This window comes from Oxyura jamaicensis, chromosome 1, assembly GCF_011077185.1.
Source record: "Oxyura jamaicensis isolate SHBP4307 breed ruddy duck chromosome 1, BPBGC_Ojam_1.0, whole genome shotgun sequence".
In the NCBI taxonomy this organism is placed as follows: domain Eukaryota; kingdom Metazoa; phylum Chordata; class Aves; order Anseriformes; family Anatidae; genus Oxyura; species Oxyura jamaicensis.
Genome location: NC_048893.1, coordinates 19,138,025 through 19,165,407, shown reverse-complemented (window position 1 = coordinate 19,165,407; position 27,383 = coordinate 19,138,025). Strand labels below are relative to the sequence as shown.

General features: G+C 37.6%; 1 protein-coding gene across 2 annotated transcripts; it reads right to left on the bottom strand.

The window, feature by feature from the left end:
- Positions 1 to 2,277: 2,277 nt before the first annotated feature.
- Positions 2,278 to 26,652, bottom strand: ZBED4 (zinc finger BED-type containing 4). Of its 2 annotated transcripts, XM_035333735.1 has the most exons (3): positions 25,648 to 26,652; positions 21,832 to 21,907; positions 2,278 to 7,038 (listed from the first exon to the last, which is right to left on the bottom strand). In XM_035333735.1, the coding sequence occupies exon 3, from the start codon at positions 6,631 to 6,633 to the stop codon at positions 3,115 to 3,117; it is 3,519 nt and encodes a 1,172-aa protein (XP_035189626.1). In that variant the 5' UTR covers positions 6,634 to 7,038; positions 21,832 to 21,907; positions 25,648 to 26,652; the 3' UTR covers positions 2,278 to 3,114. The 2 variants fall into 2 exon arrangements, with proteins under 2 accessions (XP_035189626.1, XP_035189634.1); XM_035333743.1 differs by lacking the exon at positions 21,832 to 21,907.
- Between the last annotated feature and the right edge of the window lie 731 nt (positions 26,653 to 27,383).

The following is a 27,383-nucleotide window of genomic DNA, read 5'->3' as shown; positions in this document are numbered from 1 at the left end:
GAGTTGCTAATGTACTGAAATTACTTGTTTAAATAAAGTTTGTATCACTGTTGCAGATCCACCAAGTCATTACGCATAAGGGAACTATGCTGCTGCAGGGATTGGTCCAGCATAAAAACTCAACTTGATGAAAGCTCCCACTTAACAGAGTTTGTACTTCCTTACGGTCTGGGAGAATATGATGTAAAAATAAGAGAGTTTTCTAATAAAGTAGTTTCATCACAAATATTAAGTTGGAATATATGGAAGCTTAGCAGTCACTAAGAAATAAGATTAAAAATAATATTTATAAAGTAAAAATCAATACAAAACCAATAAAAACCAATCAATAAAAATCATACAACAACTTACCTCAATACTTTAATGAAAGCTTTCAGCACTGCTTTTGAAGTCATTCATTTCTCAAAGTCAGTTCTTGATGGAAATAGCTTGTATAGAAGAATCAAGACTTACATGCAAAAAAATAGCAGCATTGTGCTTTCAGTGTCTCCTGTTTTTATTTAAGAGATTCCATGTCTGGATTTTTTTTAATCTTTTTTTTTACACCTGTGTATTATCTTTTAAGAAGTTCTAACATAAGCTTAATATTTATTCATAACCAAGCTGATACTGAAACAGTACATTTTTAAGAGCTAATGCCCTTCAAAAAAGTAAATTGCACTTGCAAATGAAGTAGACTAAGTTTTACTTCTTAAAATAGTCACTAGTTTTCATGCTCTCGGAAGTTTTGACAAAACCCATGACTATAAAATTAAGTATCCCGAAGAAGGAGAAGATGCAAATTGAGGGCTATCTCCGAAACCGTCATTAACAGCTTTCCACACAAGACTAAAGCAGACTTTACTGTAGCTCCTGTGTAAAGCATGGGAGCCAAGATCCTCGTTTCCAGAGAACTGGGATTTTCAGGTAAGCTCCTGCTGGTAAGACATGGTTCTACAATGCTTTAAGCCTAAGGCTGTATTCATAGTCATATGAAGCCTTGAGTGAAAATTATCCTTTGTTTAAAAAAAAAAAAAAAAAGTTCCTTTACCCTCTGCCCTCCACCTACCTCTCTCCTCTCTCCTGGTTTGGAGAGATTAAACATCTTACAAAGGTCAAGGCTGTATTCACAGTTAAAATGTAAGGGGGAAAAAAGTGAGATAATAATTAACCAGTAGCCATTTAAACATGTTTCTCAAACATGTTTCTTCAAACTCACCTAGTTCAAACTATACATAAACGAGAACAAGTTGTTTTATTACTGCAGAAAAAAATGTGTACCTGTTCTCATGTAACCCTACAAGAATAGAAAAATGCTGGCTATTGATAGTATTACAAATTACCTTTTGAAATACTGAAGAGAAAATTCTTAGTTCTTCCTAAGTGCACTATATAATTTACTGAAATAGTTCAGGTCTAAATGTAACTGACTGACAATTAAAATACTTGAAACTACTGAATGCTTAGAGGAACATCTTGGAAATCCAAAACTCATCTGGGAAAGAGTTCAATGAATCTGTTGATTACCTTGAGTGAAATTAAGAGAACTTGAATCTATGTGTTTATGTCCAAAGAGATACACGGAAAACCAATCTTTTCACATAGCATGCTCTGATTACATATTTACGATTACAATTAAATTATTCAATGGTTGTCTTTAATCCATCTAAAAAAAAAGGCAGTGTTGACTACCACTAGAAAATTGCAAATAAAATGTTTAATTTCAGAAACTGAGTTCACCATTTATAAATACACTAAAACATAGTAAATGCAAAATTAGATTAGGCATAGGTACAGTATTTTAACAAAGCTACAACTTTTCTAAAAGGTCATAGACAAATGATGATTTGTTTCCCAAAAAGTATTTAATGAAAACTGAAATGAGGAGATTAATCTTCCTAGAGTTAAAAAAAAAAAAACAAAAAAACAAAACAAAACAAAAAAAAAAAACATTGGAGAACATTCCTTTCAAATTAAAATGCTGGCTATTCTTTTTCCCACCTTATTTGAAGTTTTGAGGGCTCTATGTCCCATTTGCCTGATGGACTGTGACAGTTAAGAACCAACCCTACTACATAAAATTCTAAGCAGTGCACCATATCCATAAGGCTATTACTGAAAATCAGAAGATCAGTTATTTCTGTACTAGGAACTTTAAAATGGGCTGTTCTACACAACTGAAATTAGTTTAGGAATAAGGGCTCAGTTTTTACAATTGGGAACCTTATAGTTTTGATGCACTACAGATTAGGAAATGTTTTAGAATGACATTACAGTCTTCATCATAGATTTCTTGCCTTTTTTTTTTTTTTTTTTTTTTGCACACGGCATTAAATAACACGTATTGATTCATAAACTTTGATAAAACTTCCAAAGAGCTTTTATAAATAACCAGAATATTTTTTTTTGTTCATTTAAAATGTAAAACCTGAACAGGAGAAGACAGGATGGGAAGCTTTACTACAGACTACTGGATAACCGATGTCCATATCATCTCAAATTTAAGATTTGTTTTCATATACTAAGTCAATAGACTCCTGTAAAAACACCTTCATCCATAACACTTCTTAACCTTATAAGTACTTTTGGGCTTGCAGTTAAGAACATCACATAATAAAAAGATGGCTCGAACCCCATCTTTCATCTACAGCTTTCTTTCGACAACTACAAAAGCTGCTTTGTTGCAATTAAAGCAATGTTCAACTAAAATACAGTACCTGGTTTATGGTTTTTACATAATAATTGAATAAAAAACTACAGAATAGAACTGTTTACATCTTTTTTTTGTTTGTTTTTTTTTTGCCATTCTATTAAAACAAATGACTGAGCTTTTTTTAAAGTTCATTTACAATTATGGATTAAAACCTACATAACTGTATAATTTGACAAGACAGGCTATCTCTAGTATGAACTTTTAAAAAACATATATACAATATCTGGCCTGAAGTACTATGAATAAGGCACATGTAGACATATTGAAAGCTGAAAAAAAAAAAAGGAACTAAAATTTGGAATTATAGTCACTGATTAGATGTCATACATGGCCCCTGTTGGAGCAATTTAACAATCCAAGTTACAGATAGTTAATATCCAGTGAGCAACAATAGATTTAGTCTAACAGTTTGTTCATTATTTTCAATACTGGAAGTATATTAAAGGAAGATTCACTTTCAAAAAGATAAGTTTTTCAAAGTGTTCAATCATTAACCTTGACTGACTAAAGTTGTTGCTTTCATTGGATGTATTGAACAATCTTTCTGAAGGAACAATGCTCGGTGGGCAACCCAAGAACCTGACAGCCAATTTTGACAGTACTGGCCAAGATGACTTCTTAAAGTTCCAGTAAGTTAGAGGATCACAGTTATGCTCAAGCACCTCTTCCTCCAAGTAAGAAAGCACCATTTCTTCTGGTAATTTTGCTCTCTCTTTCAGGTCTTTCGTTTTCTTCATGTCACCCATGAGTGACCAAAGATTATCTTCCCCATATGAATTTGTAGATGGTGAACCTATATCACATCCATTGGAAACAGGTTTATCATCTTCTGAGGTAGAACTCATTATTTCCAGCTCCCTGATTAAGTCTTGTTTATATTGTTCAGCCTCCTCTTCTGTAAATAAGGATGTTTTATAGCGGGGATCCAGAAGTGTTGCAAAAATGTACCTTGGATCATGAAGTGTGGAGGACAATCTACTCACCATAGCTTCTTTCAAAGATTTCAGCATAGTATCTATGCCCATTGTTTCCTCAAATAGCATTTCTATTTTCCTGTTAAGTATGTGAATCATTGGAATCACCTGGCTTAAAGTAGACATGTGTGTACTCATCTCCCTACTTGCAGCTTCAAAAGGCTTGAGAGCATGACACACAGACTGCATAACTTCCCACTGATCACAGCTTATTAGCTCCCGAAAGCTGCACTCTATTGACATTTCATCAATTGCTCTTTTCTGTTCAATAAGACGTTCAAGCATATGAAATGATGTATTCCACTTGGATGGAACATCTTGTATAAGCTGATGCTGAGGCAACTCATACTCTTTTTGCAGCTCAGCTAACTTCTCTTTTGCTTTTGCTGACCGATGAACACGTTCACAGATCTTTCTTGCAATACTAAGCAAATTCTGAACCATTCTCTGGCTTTTAATAGCCTCATTTACTATGACATTAACAGTGTGACTAAAACATTGTACACTTGAATGATCACCTTCATTTAAAGTTTTTTCTATACTCTGATTATCAGTAACAGTAATCCCAATCTGAAGACCAATGGAAGTAATCCATGTTTCCCACCAATACTCTAACTGCTTTTGAATACTGATTCCATTGTAGTCACAATCAATCTGTGATACATTTAATAGTGCTGAACAATGGTAATCCTCACACTGTGGTCGAAATGAAGACTCAAACGTTACCCAATGAGCTGTAAGGGTTAGATATTCTCGTGTTTGGTTGCTCATCCATATTCCAGACGTAAAATGGATCACTCCACTTTCAGCTTCTTTAAGATGCGAAATAATTATTTGTTTTACATTATCATACATATCAGGAATTGCTGTCCTAGAAAAGTAAGATGGAGAAGGTAAAGAATACTGAGGTTGCAAGTATTCAAGCAGCCTGTTAAAGCCAATGTTGTCTACAAAAGAATATGGCTGAAGGTCAAGTGCAATCATTTCAGCTACAAGACTTGTGATTTTTTTGGCAACTGGGTGAGAGTCACAAAATTTGTCATTGGTTTCATCAAAAGTTGAAGATGCTAATAATTCTGTGCTCAGTGGCATGTGATTATCCGTAGATGAGGATAATACAGTCTCTGAGACATCAGTTTTTAATACATTGTTATGAAACCGCTGCAAATGTCTAAGAAGGCAACTTGTGCCTAGATTTGTTGGCTTTTTCCCCCTACTTATTGTACGTCCACAGTGCATACATATTACTTTTGTTGAATCTGCAGAACAAATTGAAAAATGATTCCACAGTTTTGAGGTCTTCTTGCTAGTAACAGGAAATATAATTTGATTATCGTGTGTAACCATCGTGGGCAAGTCAGTCAACTTTGAGGATGAACATTCTGCAGAAGCCAGAGTGGCATAAGGAGAATTTGCCAAACTAACATCAAGACAGCTCTTTTGGTTTCCAATTATATCAGGATGGCGTCTATATAAATGTCTCATCAAGCAGCTTGTGCCCACATCTCCTTTTTTACCACGACTTATCATACAACTGCAGTATCTACATACTGCTTTTAGACTGTCTGCAGGTGACAGTGAAAAGTGATGCCAGACTTCTGATTTAAGCCTTTTCATTATCCTTTTATTTTGCTGAAATACAGCAGTAGGTTCAAATATTAGCGGACCTAATCCCTCACACTGTTTCTCAGGTGAGGAAACAAAGGAGACTTCACCTATATCATCAGAAGATGATAGCATTGAGTCTTCCACTAGCGCATCTCCAGAAGAGAGATTCGTATGGATCTCCTCAGAGATTCTGTCTGGAGAAGAACAAACAGAAGTTGGTTCTTTCATTAGTTTTCCAGGAGAGGATGACATAGAATTCAGATCACTATCCGAGGGTAGTAAAGAAGGCAACAGAGTTGGAGGTGCAGTGTAGAGAGGTGGTATGCTGGTACCACCTCCATTCTCTTGCAGGACAATGGAACGATGGGCTCTCCACATATGCCTTATCAAACAACTTGTTCCCAGGTCTTTTCCATTTTTTCCTCTACTGAATTCATTCATGCAGTGGATGCAAACAGCTTTAGAATTATCTAGAGGTGATAAATAAAAGTGTTTCCAGACAGCAGATCTCCTCCTAGAACCTGATGTGCTCTTTGGAATTACAACAGTTTTTTCTGCTACGTTCTCCACAGTTTCATCATACTGGTTGTTGGGTAGCTGTGGAGATGACCCAACCATGACTTCTTCTTTGTTGCATTTTTCAGAAACTGAGAGATCTGCTATTTCTTCAGAAGAAACAATAGAAACAGATTCCTCAAGTATTTGATCTGGAGATGGTATTTTAGAAGCCATTTTCTTGACCAGCTTTATAGGGGATAACATAGAGCTCAGATCTCCAACATCTGTGGACTGAGGAGGCAGTAACAACGTAGGTGAAGGAAAGGAGGATATACCTGGCATACTTCCATTTTCTTGAATTAGTACAGTAGGATGGGCTCTCCTCACATGCCTCATGAGACAACTTGTACTTAGGTCCTTTTCATTTTTACCCCGACTAAATTCTTTCATACAGTACATACATATTGCTTTAGTGCTATCTCTAGGAGATATAAAAAAATGGTTCCAAGCAGGTGACTTTTTTCTGGAGCTTATGTTTCTGCTAGAAAGAAGGCTTTGTGTCACAGCTTCCATTGCTACATCATACAGCGTACTACTATACTGAGAAAAAAGAGATCCATAATCATCTTCATTTTCTGTGGATAAATATTTGCTAGGGTTGTTGCTAATAAAGTTCTTTTCTTTGTCTTCTTGTTCATCACTGCTGTCTGCATGTTTGAAATCATCTTGTTCTGTCTTTATATCCATTCGTTCTAGAGTACAGTTAATGGTGTCTTCCTCTTGCTCTACTTTTAAGTTATTGATTTTACCCAAGACAAAATTACCATCCATTTGGGGGCAACCTGATTTACTGTTTTCCATGGCTGACAAATTCTTCTTGCCAAGTCTTCATTTATTAATAAATATAGATAATTTAAAAGATTATTTAAAACTTGATTAAAGTGATATATCTTGTATACTGAGTGCACAGACACAAATGTGCGTGTTAAAATAATCTCTGGTATATGAATTCTGTATCCGTGTTGTACACAAGCAAATATGATTAGTCATAAGATTGCATTAAGAAATTATAGGCTTAATTAATGGAATCTGTTTTTTTTCCCCAGGATCAGGACATTTCAGGTCATAGATGAATGTTCTCAAAGACAGCTACTGTTAAATGCTTCATGTTGTAGACATAATCCTAAAGAATGAATGTTCTATTTTCTTGGTCAAGGAAGCCATTCTGTTCATCTTGGTTGGACAACTGTGATTCCTTTGCACCATCTAGAAATAAAACAATCAGAAGACAAAGTTGACTAGCACATTCTAAATAACTATTGTAAACATCAACTGAAAACATGCACTAGATGTTCTGTGTTTTTTTCCCCACATTTTCTTTAAGATAAAAATAATTCAGTTAAATGATATTCACCTTCCCCTCTCCCCTAAAACAAAACACACACAGCACTGGGCCAACTTTATAAAAATCTAGAGTCCAAGCATCACTTTTTCCTTTGCTTGTACATACATACACCACACCCTACATCCTAATTCAACTGCTGTGTAACACATACGTACACATGCATATATTCATACACCTAACTATACCCATAGATATATATATAAAGACAAGCAGGCACCTAGTCATGTTAGCAACAAAATATGCACTTAAGAACAAATGTAAATATATTCTCTGGTCCGTGTGAACCCTTCACTATTGACAGCTGTGTCTAAGAAAATACAACCTTTTGCAATAAACCTTTGTAAGGGTGTCTAGCATTTAGTTACACTCATCTCTGTTCCTTGGACATGGTCCACATGGTTATATTCATGCCATAATGCTTCCAAACAACACCATAGCATAGAAACAAGCTACTTTTTGACTTTCAGGATTAAAAACTGAAATGCTTAATTTAGGATAATTGGGCTATGCAAACGCTATATATATACACTGAGGTCACCCAATAGCAACAACATCACTCAGAAGCAAAGATATATAGAGGTGCATATGTTGCTGTCCAGTGCAGCACTGTCAACTCAAGCTCCTTATGTATCTAATAGGAGAAATCACATTTACACCAAGACAGCTAACTTTCCTCGTGGGCAAGGATTTCCCCCACCAACAATTCCAGTACAAAGAGCTGGTCTTGAAGATGCATATTATATATATATATATATATATATATATATAAAATCAATCACTGAGACTCAAAAAACAAACAGTCCCCACCAGCCCCACACAAGCCTGAAGATGTCTGCAGTTGTCAGATCCTTCTTTTCTGGATTTTTTATTTTTTTTTTTACTACAGTTTTACCAGGATTCTAAGTTTTGCCAAACCCATACTTAGTCTCTTGCATCATTAACTTAGTTACTGGTATCTTCATTAATGATGGCAAATATTTTTTTCACCACACAGATGATGCTACACTATCCAGTCCAATTTGTACAAAATGGATTTTATGGGAGTTTCACCTAAACTGAAGATCAAACAAATTTAAATTGGATATCTTAAATTCTTGCACAATTTTCATGTGTTACTCAAACACAGGGTGGATTTCAACAGACAAAAGGTGAGATCAGTCACAGCTACAAGACATGATATGTATGTCGAGGTCGTACTCGCATGACCAATGTCATATCAGCTTTGTAATTCTCTATGGTCTGTTTGCATGAGAGGTCAAAAAGAACAGCTAGAAGCTCTTTTTCTGCAGATTTCAGACTTATTTAAAACCTATTGTAGTAATAATGTTCTCTCTTTTCCAGTGCAGCAGAAGGGGCTGGGGGAAAAAAAAAAAAAAAAAAAAAAAAAAAAAAAAAAAAAAAAAAAAAGGAACAATCAGCTTATTACAGCTATCTTAAGAAAAGGGAAATGGAGCCATCAAAACTTTTGCAAAGAGGAAAGCAGCTACTCTGCCTTTTCTTTCTGTGAAAGTTTTTGTGTTTCTGCTCTGCCTTTCTCAAGGGGAGGAAAGAAAAGGCACAAATATATATTCAGATACCAAAAGGGAACTCTAATTCTGGGAAAGGTAAAGGAAGAGACCTAAAGAACTGTCTTACATTTCAAAGAAAATCTATCTCACTATCACACTACCTGGTACTCTCCACAGGTTTGTAAAATTACATTTGAGAACAGTCCCAGCAGCAGAGATTAAATTGGCATCACTCAGTATAATAAAGAATGAAACTGAAGCTAGCAATCACACATGTTGATGATGTGGAAGCAGGTGCACCTGGGATGAGGGAGACAGTGTAAGATAGTCAACATTTTTAATAGAAATCAAACAGGATTTTTATTTTTTTTTTATTTGAATTTAGATCTATTTTTTGAATCTGGAACTTGTACTGCAAACATGCAAAATCATGAATATACAGGAAATTGTTGTGACATGGGATCACAGAACAGAAAGGCTCACAAACCATTCACTCTGTGCAGAGCTTGCAGAACATAAATTATGCATCAAGCACCAAGCTACAGCAAGCACATTACAAATCTTCAGCTAGATTCACAGAAAACACATCCACCAGAAGCTGATACTGATGAAGTAGAGCACAATTTCTTTGCCTCAAAGCTGGTACTGGTATCTCTAGCTTGTATTTTTTTTTTGCATGAGGAAAAGAAAAAAAAAAAAAGAACAGTTCTAGGCTTTTAACAGATAAATCCATGTAGATACTTCACTTGTCCTTGTCCTGATAACCACTTACTGCTTAACACAGTTAAACATAAGGTAGCTTATGTGAAGATTTGGAAGACTGATAAAGGAGACCAACTGCAAGGTTCATAACAATACCTTGCTAGATTGACATTCATTAACAATAATCATTGGCAATGTTTGGTTCTTAATCAGTACCAATCATTATCATTACATATTCAAACAGTTAGGTCCTAACCATCTTATCCTACATTAGCATTGAGTACACAATACCACTGAGCTGATGCCAGGCAGTTAAATGGCTATGGTACCTGATCGTTTGCTGAAGCTGAGGTGGACAGGCGAGGCAGCTATTTAGACTCAACAAGCAGGAATCATAATCACGGTGGTGGACATCTTTCTTCTCAAATGTTCCTTCCTGTTGCTTGTGGTTTCTAATGCTTGTCATCTCCTCTACCAAAAAAAGGGTGTGGGAAGCAATCCCATCTGCTCCTGGCATGACTTACCGAATTTTCTTTAGTACCAGAAACTGTTCTGGTTCCACCAGAAATCCTTACTCCTTATTCAGTACCCTTTGGTTTTATCTGCAGATTTTACTTCTTGAATTGTTGATTTACATGTTCTTCTGTCCCGTTTGTGCAATTAAACATGGCTCTCCGTTTGCAGCTATGTATTATTTCTATACTTACCCTTGTCTGTGATGTAAAATGCTTTCATGATGTTAGGAGAGCTAGGCTATCAGCAGTGTTATGAAGTATCTATGTATTTGGCTGGTTACGATACTGTAGTGTAGTTATATCTACATTTAAGGCAAGAAGAAATTAGTTATATCCAATCTACTTCACGTACGTGCTATGGGTCTCTGCATACAGTACATAGTTTTCTGGACACTATTGCTGCCTTCTAGGTCTGCAGAACAGCTGAGATTATTACATGAGATGAGTTAGGGCTGCTATATCCCTTCCCAGGAAATCCTCAAAGTTGGATGCCCCTTGGAAAAAAATATGTGCAAAGTCTCCTCACTCTTCTTTCAAACACCTAAGCCTGATCTCTGTTACTTTGAGTGTTACTACATCAGACTGTAAAATTAAGCCAAACTCCCTCCTCTCAAACACCCCTAGGGGTATTTCAAACCAGATTTTCTTTAGAAAAAGTCCTCAAGATGTGCAGGGGTAGAAAGAATCTGCCTTCCATGCTAATTCCTTGCAAGAATCGATCTGTTTTAAAAACAAATGCAAAACTCCATCCTATTTTAAAATGTTATAGTTCTATAGTATAGAACAAAGTATGAATTTGCTTATGACCACCTTAAGTAGCTTAATTATCATTGGACACAAACTACTCAAAGTTAAGAACTGCTGTTAAACAAACAGGATATTCAAGGAGAAGGAAAAAAATGTCAAAGGTACAGAAGGCTACAGGCAATCAGCTCAAAATTAGAATGGATTTGTGTCTTTGAAATCTCCTCAATTAGATACAGGCAAGCAATGAAAAAAAAAAAGAATTAAGAGTCCCCTTGCAACAAAAATCTTCAAAGAAAACAAATGGAAAGAAAATAAACTACAGAACAATTATCTACTCAAATCTGCTCTCAGACTATTAGCTTCTAAAAGGCAGTAGACAGTCAGTGGCTTGCTGTGGTCAGAAGCCTGCAGAAATATTTCATAGCATTTTCCATTCAAAATTGGATTACTGAGAGTGTACAGTGGTTGACAAGAAATGTCAGGAGAATGTCACTGATCCAAAAGAGTGCCATATCAGACTGCCATGACCTGAAGAAATCACTACTGAAGGAAGGGGTGGGGGGCAAAAAAAGAAAAAAAATGGTGTCTTGGGATTGTGTTAATATGTCTACATGTTACTGTACAGAGGAGTATGAAAAGAGTACAAGAACACTGAACTACGAGCAGATTATTTGTAAAGCAGACCATGCCCTGCAAGTTTAAAACAATTTTAGACTGAGTAGTCAGGTGCTAAATCATGGTCTTGATTACGTTACAGAAGGCAATTAACGAGTAGTTGTCTAGAGAAAATAGTTTAAAACTACAAACTTAAAATTATTACGTAAGTGCGTAATGTAAACATAGACACACATGCACCTGTAAAATGCAAGGGTAGAGGTTTCAAGAAAGATGCAAAAAGTTGAGACAAAGTGAAAGCAAAACTATTTACTAGTTTCAAAGATCAAAAGCAGCAATAGATTTTTGGAAGTCAAAAATAGATAAAAATGTATTAAAAACAAGTTGAAGAAATGGATGTCAGTTTTTGGAATAAATGGTACTGATCTTATTTTTGGAAATCTACGGGCATCATCATTAAGAGTGTCTAGTTAAAAGGAAATCCTTAGAAGTACAAGAGCAATGAGGAGGAGCTTACACTTCAATGCCAAGTATTATGTTAATTAAAGAATTTTTGATTAAAAAACAACAAACCAAAAACCTGTAAAAAATAAGCAAATATATTTTTAAATGTATAGCCTAGAGAAACCTTACAGGCCTTCCATGTTACAAACCCCTTGAAGTAGGAAGACAAGAACAGCAAGAGATTTTTTCTACAATAGCTTACTCTGACAGTCACAGCTCACCAGTTTGCAAGATACTGAGTGATTAAAATGTGGTATTAGAAGAGACTGCAAAATTAACATGTTAGTTATATTCTGCCAGGGGGTGGGTCCTATGCTCAGGTCTCACTGAAGTTCACAGGCACCTGCACAGACATACAAGCATGAACTAGTAGTGCATGCAACTGAATAACTGGGATCAAAGTAGAGAAAGTTAGACTTAATGAAAGAAACAAGTTGTTCTGGACCTAATGATTTGTAGAGGATTGTTGGAAGAGAAAAAAAAGAGGAAGTAAAGCTAGCTTTACTATTCCATTACCTTTCTAGACACCTGAAAGTCAGAGCTGCAGCTACTTCCTTTAATCCAGGATGTTTATGAGCTGCACTCCAAATTACATTAACCCATAACTTCCATGGTCTTATGAAGGTATTCTCTCTAGCTTGCAAAATACCCTCTCATGTCTGCAACCCCAAATGCTCCATCTGGACACAAAAGAGTAAAGTGTGGAAACAGCACCATCGGGAAACAGCACCATCGATGCTGCATATTGTTCCTTGTTGACAGGAAAATTCTTCACCCTAACCTAATATTGAAACAGAATATAATAATTAGGACAAATAATATTATATATTTTTATTAACTTCTTATCAAAGATTTGAAGTTTACTTCAAATTCGTGTACTTCACGGCAACTGTGTAAAAAAAAAAATCCAGTGTATGTTAATGGAATGGGAAACAATCACCAAATTCGTATCTAAGTTAATTAAAAAAAAGTATAAACAGAAAAAAAACAGTGGAATCTATGACTCTTAAAAGCACACTCTTACTGGAGGAAAAGACAACCACCCTGTGGACAAAACTGAAAGTATTTCTATTGAAAGTTTTAGCAACATATACTTTTTTTCTCTACATTTATGATTGATACATGGAAGTAGTGAAAATATAACCTTTTTGAGTATTCATAGAATCACTTTGTTTGGAAAAGACCTCTAAGATCTAATCTGACCTTTAACCTAGCACTGACAAGTCCACCATTAAGCTGTCACTAAGCTCTATGTCTACACATATTTTGAGTACCTCCAGGGATGGTGACTCAGCTACTCTCCTTGGGCAGCCTGTTCCAATGCCTCACAACCCTTTCAGTGAAGAAATTTCTCCTAATTTCCAACCTGAACCTCCCCCTTCCCCCCCCACCCCCGCCAGCACAACTTGAGGCCATTCCCTCTCATCCTATCGGTAGTTCCCTGTGAGAAGAGGCTGAACCCCAGCTCCCCACAGCTTCCTTTCAGGAGAGCAATAAGGTCCCCCCTGAGCCTCCTCTTCTCCGGACTAAACAACCCCAATTCCCTCAGCCACTCCTCACAGGACTTGTGTTCCAGACCCTTCACCAGCTTCGTAGCCCTTCTCTGGGCATGCTCCAGGGCCTCAATGTCCTTCTAGTAGTGAGGGGCCCAAAGCTGAACACAGCACTCAAGGTGCGGCCTCACCAGAGCAGAGTACAGGGTCACCCCCCTGGTCCTGCTGGCTACACTATTCCTCATAGAAGTCAGGATGCCATTGGCCTTCTTGGCCACCTGGGCACACTGCCAGCTCATGTTCAGCCAGCTATTGACCAATATCCCCAGGTCCCTTTCCACTGGGCAGCCTTCCAGCCCTGCTGAGAAATGATAGTATCTAGGTATAGTTCGTTTAATCACAAGCTACTTGGTCTTGCAAAAGTCTGATTTTTTACCTACATGACCCTAATCTACTTAGGATGCCTGTAATACTTTGTCTTTCATTTCTTTTCTGTCTATTTCACCGCGAATTTCAAATTTTACAAAGTCATTACGTGGCTCATCCATCAAAGTGTTGTTCTCACTAAGGGTCTCTAAGTACCCAATACAATGATTTAAAAAAGAAAAAATGATTTTGTAAATATTTTTGAAATTCTATTTTGGATTGAGACAAACATTTTGGTATAGAAAAATCCTAGAGGACATTCACAAACAGTTTTATATGTTTGTGTAAATAAGAAAAGACTGTTTCAGCTCTCAGACTGGGGCTGGTGTTGAGGGAAAAAAATGGAGTTAACTCCCAATTACTTCCCAGCACTGAGGATTTTCTGGGTGGGTGGCCAAGCAGGATGCCACAGGTAGGAGCTGTACCAGGCTGGAAGGCAGGAATCAGGCAGCTCCTGCTAGACAGAACAGGACAGCATCCTGGCAAAGCAGCTGATGCCCTTAACTCCCACATCCCTGAAGAGAAGAGAAACCAGGACAATTCACAAAGTAACATATACAGAATAGTGCACATGGAGGGAGATGAAAATATGCTCCAGAAAGTCATGGGACAAAGGTACATGCTCAGAGGCTTGGGATACGAGGCAGAAAGAATGAGAGCCCTCAAAGGAAAGTATGTGACCTCCAGTGCTTCTGTGCTACCTGTCCTGACACAAAACAGAGACTTCTGATTTATCAATGCATAAAGATCATTAATGCCTCTTCACATTGATAAAATCCTCAGTGCTTGGTGTAAGCTGAGGCCTAATGCAGTCATTCATGCCTGTCAGAGAAAAAACATGATGCAGAAAGATGAGTATTAGAGGCATAACTCTCATCATTAGAGCTGGGTATGCAACCCTAATTACAAAGCCAAGAATTTACCTAAAGCACAGAGACTGAAAAGTTACAGAGACTAAATGTAAATACGCCCCCTTTACTTGCCTCCCACACCACAAAACATTAAGCAATTTTACTGGGAATATGGATTATTTTATATTTAGCATAATGATAAACCAGCTAGTGTCAAGGCACATTTCTTGGTTTACAAGTTTCTGGACTCCTCTCTTTCTCACCTCTGTTTTCCCTGCCACTACTAAATGCAAAGTAATGCAGGAATAATCAGCAGCACAGCTCAGAATCGACACTTTTTGTCTCAGGCCCTTGCTAAAGGGACAGTGTCAAGTTAAAATCTAACCAGCACACAGAAGGCAGGTAACATTTCATCAACGCACAATGATTTACCCTCCAACTCTTTGAAAATCCAGTTTATTTTTTTTCTTCATTTCTTTAAAATACGTAACTGAATCTGTGTTCTCCTCTTATTACTGTAAACATAAAGAAAGTCCATGAAACTGTTTACCTGTCATTTTCAGATATTGCATGAAACCTCGGGAAAGATTCAAGAAGCAGAACTCTGTTTCTACCATAGCTCCCCCACTCCAGTTTTGTACAATTATCTCTATTGCAAACCCTAAATTATCTGTATCTCAGTGTAAGGAGAAAGACGTGAGCACCAGCTTCCCCTTCAAAGAACTATACCTGCTCTACACTGATGCATAAAAGATGTGAAGGTAATTCATTAAAACAGCAAAGCTAAAGAACAAACACTATGAGTATAGTAACAGTATGGTAACAGATCAATGTTACAACCATTTTTAAAAATACTTCAAAATACACATAAAGCAGAAATGAAGTAAGGTTTCATTCTCAAATATAAAATTTTAAAAAAATTCTTCTTAACAATCTTCTTGTACTAGCATATCCTCAATCACACTACTTTTACAAAAGATAGAGCTATTGTTTTTCTAATAGTATACATTTGCTATTCATTATTTTTGAAGTTTGATATAAATCAGGGTGTTTGTGTTAGTGTACACATTACTCACTTCCAGCTGACACTTAGTTCTTGCATCCCTGTTAAGTGCCCAGCCAGATTTGTTAAATATGCTCAGTACCCAAATATTTCATCTGGCCTCAACAGTACAGGCTGACTGCTCAGCATGTGTCAGGATAAAACAGGTATCAGATATATGCCAAAAATCAAACTGACTTCTGGAAAACATTAGTCTTTATCATGTATTTGTCAATTTATTAAATATTCATCTATTTGAATACTCAGCCTCCATTACCTAGCTTTAAGCAACACAATATTTTAAACACTACGAAGCCCATAGCACAGAAATCCATATTACACGATTTCAAAAAGCATTTACTTCAAAAACAAAATAGAAACACACAGCTAAGACTAACAATAACATCAAATTTTATCTCTACCTAAACAATCCCATTCCAAAGTTATACAAAAAGAGTAAATATCATCACCACGCTGTATGTACCACCATACATAATATTGCACATCACCACACACAGTAACACAACTTATACCTACAACCACCTGATATGCCTGTAATTGTTGCTATTTTTTCCTTAGTGCACTAAAAATACCATCAGATCTCAAATGGAGCTTTCTTTCTTCACGTGTCCTTTGCTAACTTCCCATAGTTGCACACTATAAGAAAAAAATAGGATGTACATATGCTAATCATTTCTGTCACAGCTTTTACTATGAGATTGCTCATTTAAAAAAAAATAAAAAAGAATTGTCATGGTAAGTAAGTTATGTCAATATTTGTCTATGATCCAAACTGTCTCTTAAGAGTTGAAGAACCTTCTTTCTCATTATCTGGTGTGATGCTACTAAAGCAATGCTCTCAGGATCCATTTCTATGCTATTGTTCACAGCTACCAAATGGCAGATCTGCCTGTCACTTGTTAAAATCCTCTAAGCACTGATTTCAACAAATTTTTAACAGAATTTTCATAAGTCCTATGCATCAGTTCAATGTTACTTCAAGTGAAAACAGATTTTGCTTTTCTTTCGATACTATCATTTGCATTTTTAGACAAATAAGTATTACATGCTAATAAAATGGGGTAATTCTTAAACAATGCCAGGAGAAAGTCTTATTAAGAAAAAAGTGTTTTTTTGTTGTTGCTCTTTAAAAAAAGAAAAAAAAAAAAAAGGCTGAAGTATGTGCTGTTTAGCCTATAGTATTTTTTTTAGCGTAGGACATCAAAGCTGCTTTCAGTATCTCATGTTGTACAATTCAGGGCTGAGGGGACGGAAGATGAATGAAGGTTCCAGTAACAAAATATGAGGTTAAAACACAAAAGATAAAATAAGAACAGAAGTAGGGAACATGCATCAGTATTATCGTGGAACAGGAAACAAAGCACAATCAAAAACATAGGAACAAAAGATAAATTCCGAAAGAATTAAAGACAAAAGACAAAACATTTATTCCATGTTGCTAGAGAACAGCAATCTGCTTTCAGAAAAGTGTCAGAAAATTCAAAGCAAAGTTCCTCTGACATTTCTTTCCCCCCAAGTGATCAATTCATCTGTCTAGCCCATACGACACTATTCTTCTTCCTCCTGTGCAGCGTACAGCTGAGAAAACAAGTGAGATAGAATTAGGACAGTATTTTTTCTTTTTTTTTCTTCCTTCTTCCTCCTGATGAATCCATCTTCCTATTTTGCAAGGTACATATGCTTTTGTTACTTTTGTTAATTTAATTTTATTTTTTTTTAAGACGTCTATCTTGAAGCCCAGCAAGAATGAAACCTTAAAAACTCTCAGGACTATTCCGAAGAGTTAAAATGAGACATCTGTAAGGGAGGAAACTGAGGGTTACAAAGCTGAACAAGCAGAATGGCAGAGAATGAGAGAGAAGTTTGGAGATGTATGCCGTGCCTAGAGTAGGGTAAGACTTCCTGGAACTCTTACTGAAAACACCTGTATAAGTATTAAGAGGAAAAAAAAGCCTCACAAAATGTTAATACAATCTTTAACTGAACATATAACTACCCATTAATGCAACTTTCCGTTCCTATTAATGCCAGTTAGCTACACGTCCTCAGATAGTTTCACTTGTGCTATGGAGAGGTTTTCCATTATTTACTTACATCTTATTTGTATACATGTAATAAGACACAGTACTACATTTTTAACATACAGGTGTATCCTAGAACTGTTAGCTTCTGCGTATCAAGGCAGGTTAGTAAGAGAACACAATTCACAGTCCCTGCAAATACAGAAAATATTTTCAAACAGTAGTTTAAATGCTTCATAAGGATTTTTACAGCCATGTTTAATCATTCTTTTGTCACAAAGTTTTATTTCAAATCAAGTTACCCTAAATTGCAAATGCTTCTCTGAAGAAATATTTCTTCTCTGTACAAACTCTTTTCTTCCTCAAATGACGATTTGAAGAAATACATCTAGTTTTTACTTGATGCTAGGAAAAACCCATCTACTTTACTAAGTATAACAGAAAATAACAATCACAATACCATCCAAGATAATTTTACGAGATTAGTTTAGAAGTACTGTTTTGCCAATGAGCACAAGAACAGGAATAAGTCCTGTAACACGTGCGGGCGTAGTCGACCATACCCATAATTGGGGTGAACTTTTTCAAGCTACTTTTAAGTATTTTTCGTCATTCAGTGTTTCTAAGGAAACTGTATGAACACCATTAGGAACTGACATATCCATCTGATATCCTAGTTTAAAAGCCCAATAACTTCAACTCTGACCCTCTTAGAGCAGGCATTCCAATTCATAAAATGGGGGAGAAGGAGAGAGAAGTGTGCACAGAGGTCTCCTGTTTGCTTGTCAACCAGCCTGTGCCTAGCCTCCGCGGCAAAGGGTCTGAGTCTTTTCCCACTCAGCCTCTCTGCAGTTCTCTTTGCCTTCTTCCAGACACGGTGAGACTTTGCTGCAAAGACACAGCTGACACAGGCAAACCATCCACGAAAGCCGGCATTATTTCCACTAGCACCACACTGAGCATTATCAGGAAATCCAAAAAAACACTCCTGTCCCTGGCAAACAAATAGCTTAGTATTCTTCCCCCAAAATAAATGGTTTATAGGAGAGCTATACTGTTGCTGTAGACTCAGATTCTAATTTGAGCAAACAGGATTTTGCTCAGGGAGCTAAAGAGAAATACAATTTTAATTAAAAATAAAGATTTTGTAGAACTTATCATAACAAATGCAAAGCTTTAACTTCTGTAATGCAATCTCTAATTTAAATTAGTTTTTTTCAGAGCACAATCTAAGCCATTTTCAGCACAAGAGCAGGTAAAGAAAAAGATAGCCCCTGCTGTTTCCATTTGCTTAATTTCTATCATTACACAAAAGCCAAAATAATCATTTAAATAAACCCAATATTTTGTAAGATATGCAAAAGGGAAATTAATAAAAACATTTAGAGGAAGGGGAAGGATGGGGAAGCTCCTTGTTCTTTATGAGCATCACTGTGTTTCCTGCCATAAACAGATTACGGTCTCCCCACAGCGCAGGAAATCACAGAGGACAACTCCACGTTACTAAGAAGGGAAAAAAGAAAGCAGCCTCAATTCTTCTGATTTCCCAGCACCAAATGCAAACATACTGCCAACAACATGGTTTGCCCACTGCTTGGCTCTCTGAAAGTTGGCCCACATTTCATTCAAGTGGCTACTGATGCAAGTCACAAGCAAAAACCTCCCATGTAATGAGGATTATCCCATTGTCTTCTGTTTTCTCTCTCTGTGGATATGCTCCAACAGTGTTATCAGAATATCATGTTCCCACCTCTAATGCAGAAGAAAAAAAAAAAGAGAGAGAAAAAGAGCAGTAAGCAGAAAATACAATATGATCGCCATCACCTATTTCAGCATGTCTTTGCAGTCAGTAATTAAATTTCTTAAATAAGAAGGGCTGCCAGAAGCTAGAAGCCAAAAGGTTGGTGGGAGCTCTAAATAGGCAGTGTTTTCAGAACTGCCCTTTTCCTCTCCACCTTTTCATGACACATCAAGGAATCTATGATCTAGTTCTTTAATCAGGAACTAGATCTTCTTCAATGATCTAAACTGCACATAAAACCTACTGCATTGAATATGTGCTCAAAGGCTACAAGTCTTATACTGCATGTTAAAGGATGTAGAAGACCTGTAATATTTCCAACCTACTGAAATAAAATTTTAACATCTGGACAGATTAATATTTTCATCTTCGTTCTCAGGAAACTCTTCAGCTCTGTGTAAGTACCCATCCTACTAAGAGTGCCTAATGAATCACTAATGAAGAAAACATCATCAAAAAAAAAAAAAAAAAAAAAAAAACACTTGCGAAGTGCTAGCTCTCCAGGCCATGCTGCTCAGCTCCAGGAACTAGTATGCAATAACTAATTCGTTCACAATATGCTGTATGGGGCAATCTGCAGTGGCAAATCACATCAGATATCACACATTGATACACTGAAATGCAAAGGAAAAACAAAGTCAGCCTATGACTACCATGCCAGGAAGCAGAAATCTTTTTATGTGCAAGCTAATTTGATAAAGCAGAAAAGCAATCCCCAGCAAGAAGTAGTGTGAGACCGCTTAATGTATATTATATATTTGATATATTCCTCATATTTTATGATCCCCAAAATAACCATGTAAAAATTACTGCCTTCTACTAAACTTTAACAAAATAAAGAAAAACAAACACTTTGTTGCAAGAAACTCAAGCTATGCTGTATAAATGCTCTTTTAGGCCACTACCTACACTCTACACCACAGTGTTTACAATATGAACTTCAAAGAACTACACAAATATGACAATAAGAAGGTAATAAAATGTATATACTTCTCTATTGGAGCTCATATTGGTATTTAACTTTTTAAAGAATAACCACTTACAGATTTTATTATCTACCAGAACAATACAGCTTACTGCAACTGGATTATTGTTCAAAAAAAAACCAACAGTGCTTGAAGATGCTAAGACAAGATACTCATTTTCAGTTGACAGGCAGTACTGAAGGGGATATTTTCATTGGAGGCTTTTAACCTTGAGGGCTACATTAGAAAGACACTTTAGGTAGAGCTATAAAAAGCTACAGTGCTTGACATCATATAATGAAACACTGCAAAGCATAAAGTGACCCTTAGATGAGCATCCCAGAATTCAGCATCAAATACATGAGTTAACTTTTGGATATTCTGGCAAAAGCGACATAGCCCCTTTTATCAGATTGCTCTACAGTGGTCAAGAATTGACTCGAGAGGCTGCTACAAATGGTGACTACACTTTCCTATTATTTGGCTATGCTATAAGCTTGGAAAGCACTAACAGTTAATTTTTGCTTATACTTTGACAATGAAAGATCCACAAGCAGATTTAGTATGTAACAAAATTCCCCACATCTTCCATATGTGTCACCTAGGACAATTTTCCTTCAAGAAATTAATGTGAATCATGCTTTTATTTTTCTTTTCCTATGGCGGCTGGAGTCTTAGATGACCCCAATAAGACTTCGTAGCACAGCGTTCCATCTGTCTTAAACCTTTTCTTGACCTGTTGCAAACAGGCATGTTAATCAACGATACACACAGCTTAAAAGTTTAAAAAAAATAAAAAAAAATACTTCAAATAAGGGAACAGCATTATCTGAAACACTATACAAGAATAATGCTTATTGTTAGGCTACGTATAAATGTTAATCTACATATAAACAATTTTTTCATGCATGAAAATAATCTTACACTTCCAAAAATCTTTACTCACAGCTCAAACTGAATACATAAAGAAAAAAAATGTTTGTGACAAAAACCATAAAGAAAATACTAAAGCTTATTCTATCTACAAAGATGCGAAAAACATGAACAAAGCAAGTGCAACTGGGGTACAAGATGAATGTAGGGCATACAAGTTACTTCCCCCTTTTTTAAGGGGTAGTCTGGAGGGTAAGGATGTATACATATCAGTTGTTACCACAGAGTAAAAGGTGCACCATAAATCATAAGCTGGTTACTATTATTGTAACACTGTAAAGATAACCAGGCTTCCAAACTTATTTTTTAAATCTCAGACATTCACACAAGCTGCCTGCTACATTACTAAATTCCATACAAGCTAATTTATATATATAATTATTCATATGCTTTATCCATTGGCTAACTCTAAATTAATACTAATAACAAGAATCATGTAAGACCCTAAACAAAGAGACAATTAGTTCATTGAGGGAAAAAAAAAAAAAAAAAAAAAAAAAAAACTTACACATCTGTTCCACTGCATGCAGGAGGATTCATTTCAGGTTAAATACTTGTTACTCAAACTTAAAGATGATGACAGTATCTAAGGAAAAGAAGAAGGTAATTCTTTTTAATAGATTTTTTTTTTAGTTATGTTAACTGTTGCAGTGGCATGTCACAGGATGTTTCAAATTTAGGCCAAAGATCCAGGAGGTGCACTTATATGAATAGCTCTCCCTTTTTTTCAAGATCCCTAGTTTTTGTAATTGTCAAGAAAAGTTAAACACTTTCAACTCTAGAGTACCAAAGCAAAAAAATAAAAACATTAAAAATCATCTATTGTACACGTCTTGGTGTTGATCCATGGATTATTATTTTTTTGTTTTTGTTAGGGGTGACTGTATGGCATTTCACTCTCCAGAATGAAAGAAACCAAGGCAATATACTCACTACTGAAGTGGTCTGAGCTACACTACAACATTTCAAGAGAGCTTGTAGGCACCAGTTAATGCACTACAGGATTCATCTGGCAGCTCGTTATACCTTCCTTTCATGAGCTAAATACGCTGCTTACACACTGCACCCAGCATGTGTATTAACCAACATGCAATAACATAGGGTGAGCACAAGATTATCATTCCCAGTGTATAAGAAAGGAATGACTGACCGTGGAGCACATCAAGTCAGAAACCTGCCAAAACAGTCCAACACAGGACATATTTTTGGAGTTTTGCTTCTTTAGCCCCACTGACTATACAAACCTGAGCATCCTTGTGCCAGAGTATCCCCCCGGCTGTTTCACTGTCCCAGTGCATTACAAAACACCAGGACACCTTTTTGCTATCTTTGAAAATCCAGTATGGCAATTCCTACTTGCAATCCGACAAAAAAAAAAAAAAAAAAAAAAAAAAAGGGATTCTGCAGTTTAATGGCCACAAAGATGCTTTGTCCTCTTCTTCTAAAGATCACATGGACCAAGCATCAACAGGGGTTAAGCTAGGCAAGCACTTTCCCCAAAAATCAATGCTTACTACACATGTTCAGATTGCCAGGCCTACATGCCTACAGATTTATATTTCTTGGTAAGCAGAACACCTCTCAGAGGAAGGGAAGTCCTGATTGCTTGCTTACTGTGCATTAGCAGAGGAATTACACGTAACCTCTTTTACTGACACCTTCCATTTAAAAATACGTCCATACTCCCTATTAAGCAAGTGAAAACATCCCCAGAGCTCTGTGGCTGGCTAATTTGACTGCTAAGACAAGATACTTCAGCTGTCCCTTATACAGCAAACATTTAAATAATGTACACGAGGTGGAAAGTGTCAGCCAAGGTGACCAGGACCCACCCCATTCCCAAAGCTCATCAGTAAGGGTTAGGGAACTCTCTGGGAAGGGTTAGGGAAACTCTCTGGAGATGTGGATTCAGCACCTCAGGGCAAAGAAGGGAAGCTAACCTGGCTCTCCCACATTCCTCACAAGTGCCACTGCCACCATACTACAGGCACGACAGGGTACAAATAACGCAGCTTTATCCTTCCTCATGTCTTTAAAACACACACACACAAAAAAAAAAAAAAAAAAAAAAAAAAAAAAAACTTCCCCTCTTATTCTTTCATTTATTAAAGATGCCTGTAAAACAGTTTCAAGCTGGGTCAAACATTTCAGTAAATTCAAATTAATATTTGGGTTCTCTTCATTGTTTCTTCTAGCAAAAAGAATAACAAAGAAAAAGTCATTTTAGCTGGATCTGATCTTTTCTGTGCACAGAACACAAATTTAGAAAACCACATACTGAACCACAGCAACAGGTAAACAACTTAATTATTGAAATGCTAATGAAATGAAGACAGCTGGGGCAAAACCAGTACAAATTCTTTGATCACTGTCCTACAAGACAATTACTAGTGTATTATTATATACTAGTTTATAGTATATTAGTAATTATAGTATATTATTAACTTCAAATACCTTTTTCCATACATTTTGTATAGAATTGCAATGAAGTATTGCTAGAATATATCACATGGGCCAAAACATGCCTATTTTCAACCATAAATTTCAGGCTATTGACTACTGAAATTCAGAACTGGCTTTTGTATTAGATGTACAGAAAATCAGAGCACTTGGAGCTGCAATGACTCCACCACACCGAGGGAAAAATATACCTGTATGGCGGGTATGTTATGTATAGTGACTACAAACTACCAGGCACGACTTGAAAAAATGAAATATTCAACAAGCTTTCAGAAAGCCATAAAAATAAAGTAGCAAACCCCTAAACCTTCAACAAATGATTGTTAGTTGTTTTGTCATTACAAAGCAAAGTGGGAAGGGAAAGAGGAGAGATACAGTAGGCAAGCATGCAGTAGTGGCTAAAGAGCACACAGCTTACAAGTTTAAAGATAATGGTAATATTTCTTGTCAACATCCCCTGAAAATTAGTATTACACAAGGACTTTAAAAACCAAGGTCCTTCCCTGCTTTTATTTTAACAGACCATCACATTCTGCTCCACCTCATTACAAAAGAAAGAAACAAAACTCTGTTACCATGTTTAAACTATTTATCACTACATAATTTAGGATAGCAGTTTCTACACTTTGGGAAAAAATGATAAAAGTTTTAATTGTTTTTAGTCCTTCTTCAGCGTGCTTAAAATTCTGTATTTCACTTAAAAGCTATTTTTAGGCCACAGAAACTACACTGTTTTTTCAGCAATTGGATTAAATTAACAATCTCACAGTTGAGAATTGCTGACAGAAATTGATGATGCCAGTAGCAAATGCAAAATAAGCAGCCGAAGCTGTACAGAAACAATGTCCTTTTGCCACATGCAAGAGGACACCTTTCTGTGAAGCCCATTTGGAAAGTGTGCACCAGAACAGCAAATATTATGCAAATTACATTTGTTTCTGATGATACTAGTAAAAATACCTGAACTATCCTTATCTAAGAGAAAGTCAAACAATGATGAATTAAACACTATGGCCTACACTGTGCAAAATCCACAACTAAACTGTCTGTAATAGTGCTTCCTACCTAAAAGTAAGCTAATGTACATGTATAATCATATTTATTTGCATAAAGCAGATTTTAATTGTACATTACAGTGGCAAGCCCATAACACGATATGCTCGTTTCAAAGATGAGAACTCCTGCAAACAAAAAGCAAGCCTCAAAAAATATGATTTACAAAATGCTCCCTTAGAGACTCTACAGTGAACAGGGGTAAAATTTAGCTAAGTGTTCAGAGATATGGCCCAAAACATTTGCATTCCTTAATTTAAAAATTTCTCAGAGCCACAAAGAAATCTCAACAAAGTTACTACGGTTAGGGTTGTAGAAAGTTAGAATCAAACAACTTCCAAGAAAAAGGGAAGGGGTAAAAAGATACAGCAGGCTCAAAGGCCACATAAAATACCAACTATTCCTTACGGCCCAAGAGTTTGCCAGGACTTCCTTCGGCAATACCTTGTTCTTAAGAATTGATGGATAGAATGATATCATTTATTCTACATTACGTAGAAGACATTAAGACATAATTTTAAATAAACATCTGTGGAATTCAGCTGCCCTCTTACATTCCCAAATTATAAGCTTTAGTGATGTAGTGCATACTACAGTAGCTCCCCCCTTCCCTAACCAGCTGCGACCCCATGATACTGGCTGTTCTGCAAACACAATTCTCGCTCAGGATATTTGCAGTCTAGGTTTAAGGTGTGCCAGAACAGCTAAACTGAAACAGAGGCCATAGCATGCCAGGTACCAGTAGCACGGCGCTACTCTTAAGCTGACCACCTTCTAGCCTTCCACCACCGCAGGCCTGGACTTTCACCTTACCATTGGGGATACTGCATCCGCGAGAATTTTGCTTGATACAGAGTACCAGTAAATGATGACAGGCGTTAGAAAGTACAAATGTTTAGGAAACACTTCCCTCTGAGATGCTCAGTTGAGTTATTTCATTTCACATACTCTCAATCAATTCTTAATCTAGAGAACTTCTACAGCATAAATTCCTCGACATCTGTTAAAGTAGGAAGACAACACTGTAAATCCCAAAGCACAGAGATATCTGAAGATATATGAACTTGCAGCTCCTTGACTGTTGGTCTTGTCTGTAGCAGACAGCACTCACATGTCTAAGAGTCCACAAAAGGAGTCCTCCTGCTTTTAACAGACAATGAAGCGACATTTTTTTTTTCCTCCCCCAAACCAAATTCTATAGTAAATAATAACTAGAAAGCCCCTGCCCAGTATTCGCGTAGGACTTTTAAAAGCAGGTTGGTATCTTGGGGATGCTTGATAAAGTCTTCCAAGCTTCACTACCCCCAGCACATATTCCATAAATGTACCCCAAAGGGTGCCAGTCTGTGTTTGAAGGGAAACGTTGCATTCCTGAAGGTAACTTTCAGAAGGAAACAACTGCGTTCCCTCTCTTAAAAAGAAAAACATGCACATACACCATGAGCCATGTGGAAGACAGCGCACAAAGAAAGCCTGAGGAGTATGTTTATGTTACAGGGGCTTGAAAGACTTTCTCTGCTTGGCTTACAGTTGCAGCGTGACAGCTCATACTGATTTCCTGAAACCTCTCAAAGATACACCCCAGAAACAAGACACAGCCGCTTCTGACACAGAAGCGCCAGAGAAAAGGATGGGAGAGAGCAGACTTTCTTCTATGCTGCAGAGCCAAACCCTTAAACTTCACGATAATATACAGAATCGTTATTAAAGCAAAGCAGGCCTTTTGACTGTTTTAACTTCCCTGGGATTAATAAGTGTTTTTACATTTTTAGCGGACTGCATGTGCGGCAGACAGCTCTAGCACACACGGCACCCTCTAGCACCCGGTGAGCACCAGCGCCTGCTGTCAGCAGCTGTCTCGGTGCAGCCCTAGGAGTTACAGAAGACATTTTTAAGCAAAACCACGGCCCCCAGAGTAAAAGAAAAGTGAGAAGCAGAGCAGTTCAGCCCTGCAGCCTCTCCACACACACCTCCCCTGAGCCATCACCGGCTCTGCCGAGGAAGGACGGGGCTGCAAACTTCACAGGACGCACAGGAAGAGATGCGCTGTTTACACCGCCGCCGAAGCCAGCGGCGGACGCCTCCCCGGTCCCGGGGGGGACATCTCTTGGCACTGCCCGGCCTTTTCGGCCCCGGCGACCCGCGGGCGAAGCCCTACCGGAGAAGCCCTCCTGCAGCCCACACGCCCCAGGCCCTCCGGGATGGGGACGGCGGCGGCGGCCACATGGCGGGGCCCCGGCCCGGTGCGAGCGGGCACCGAGCCCTACCGGGTGCCGCCGGCCCAGCCCGGCCCGCACACAAAGCCGGCCGCCCCCGCCCCCGCCCCCCCCCCCCAGCCGCCGAGTCCCCGGGGAGCGGCGACCCCTGGCGCAGCCCCCGCCCGGCGGAGCCCCCTCTCAGGGCCTCGCAGACAATGGAGCCCGCACCGCGGGCCTAGTCCCCGGCTTCCTGCGCCGCCCCGCCGCCGCCACACGCCCCCTGCCCGGCCTGGCGGCGCTGTCCCGCGGACGCTCCCGGCCGGGACGGGGGGGGCACCGGCACCGCCGCCG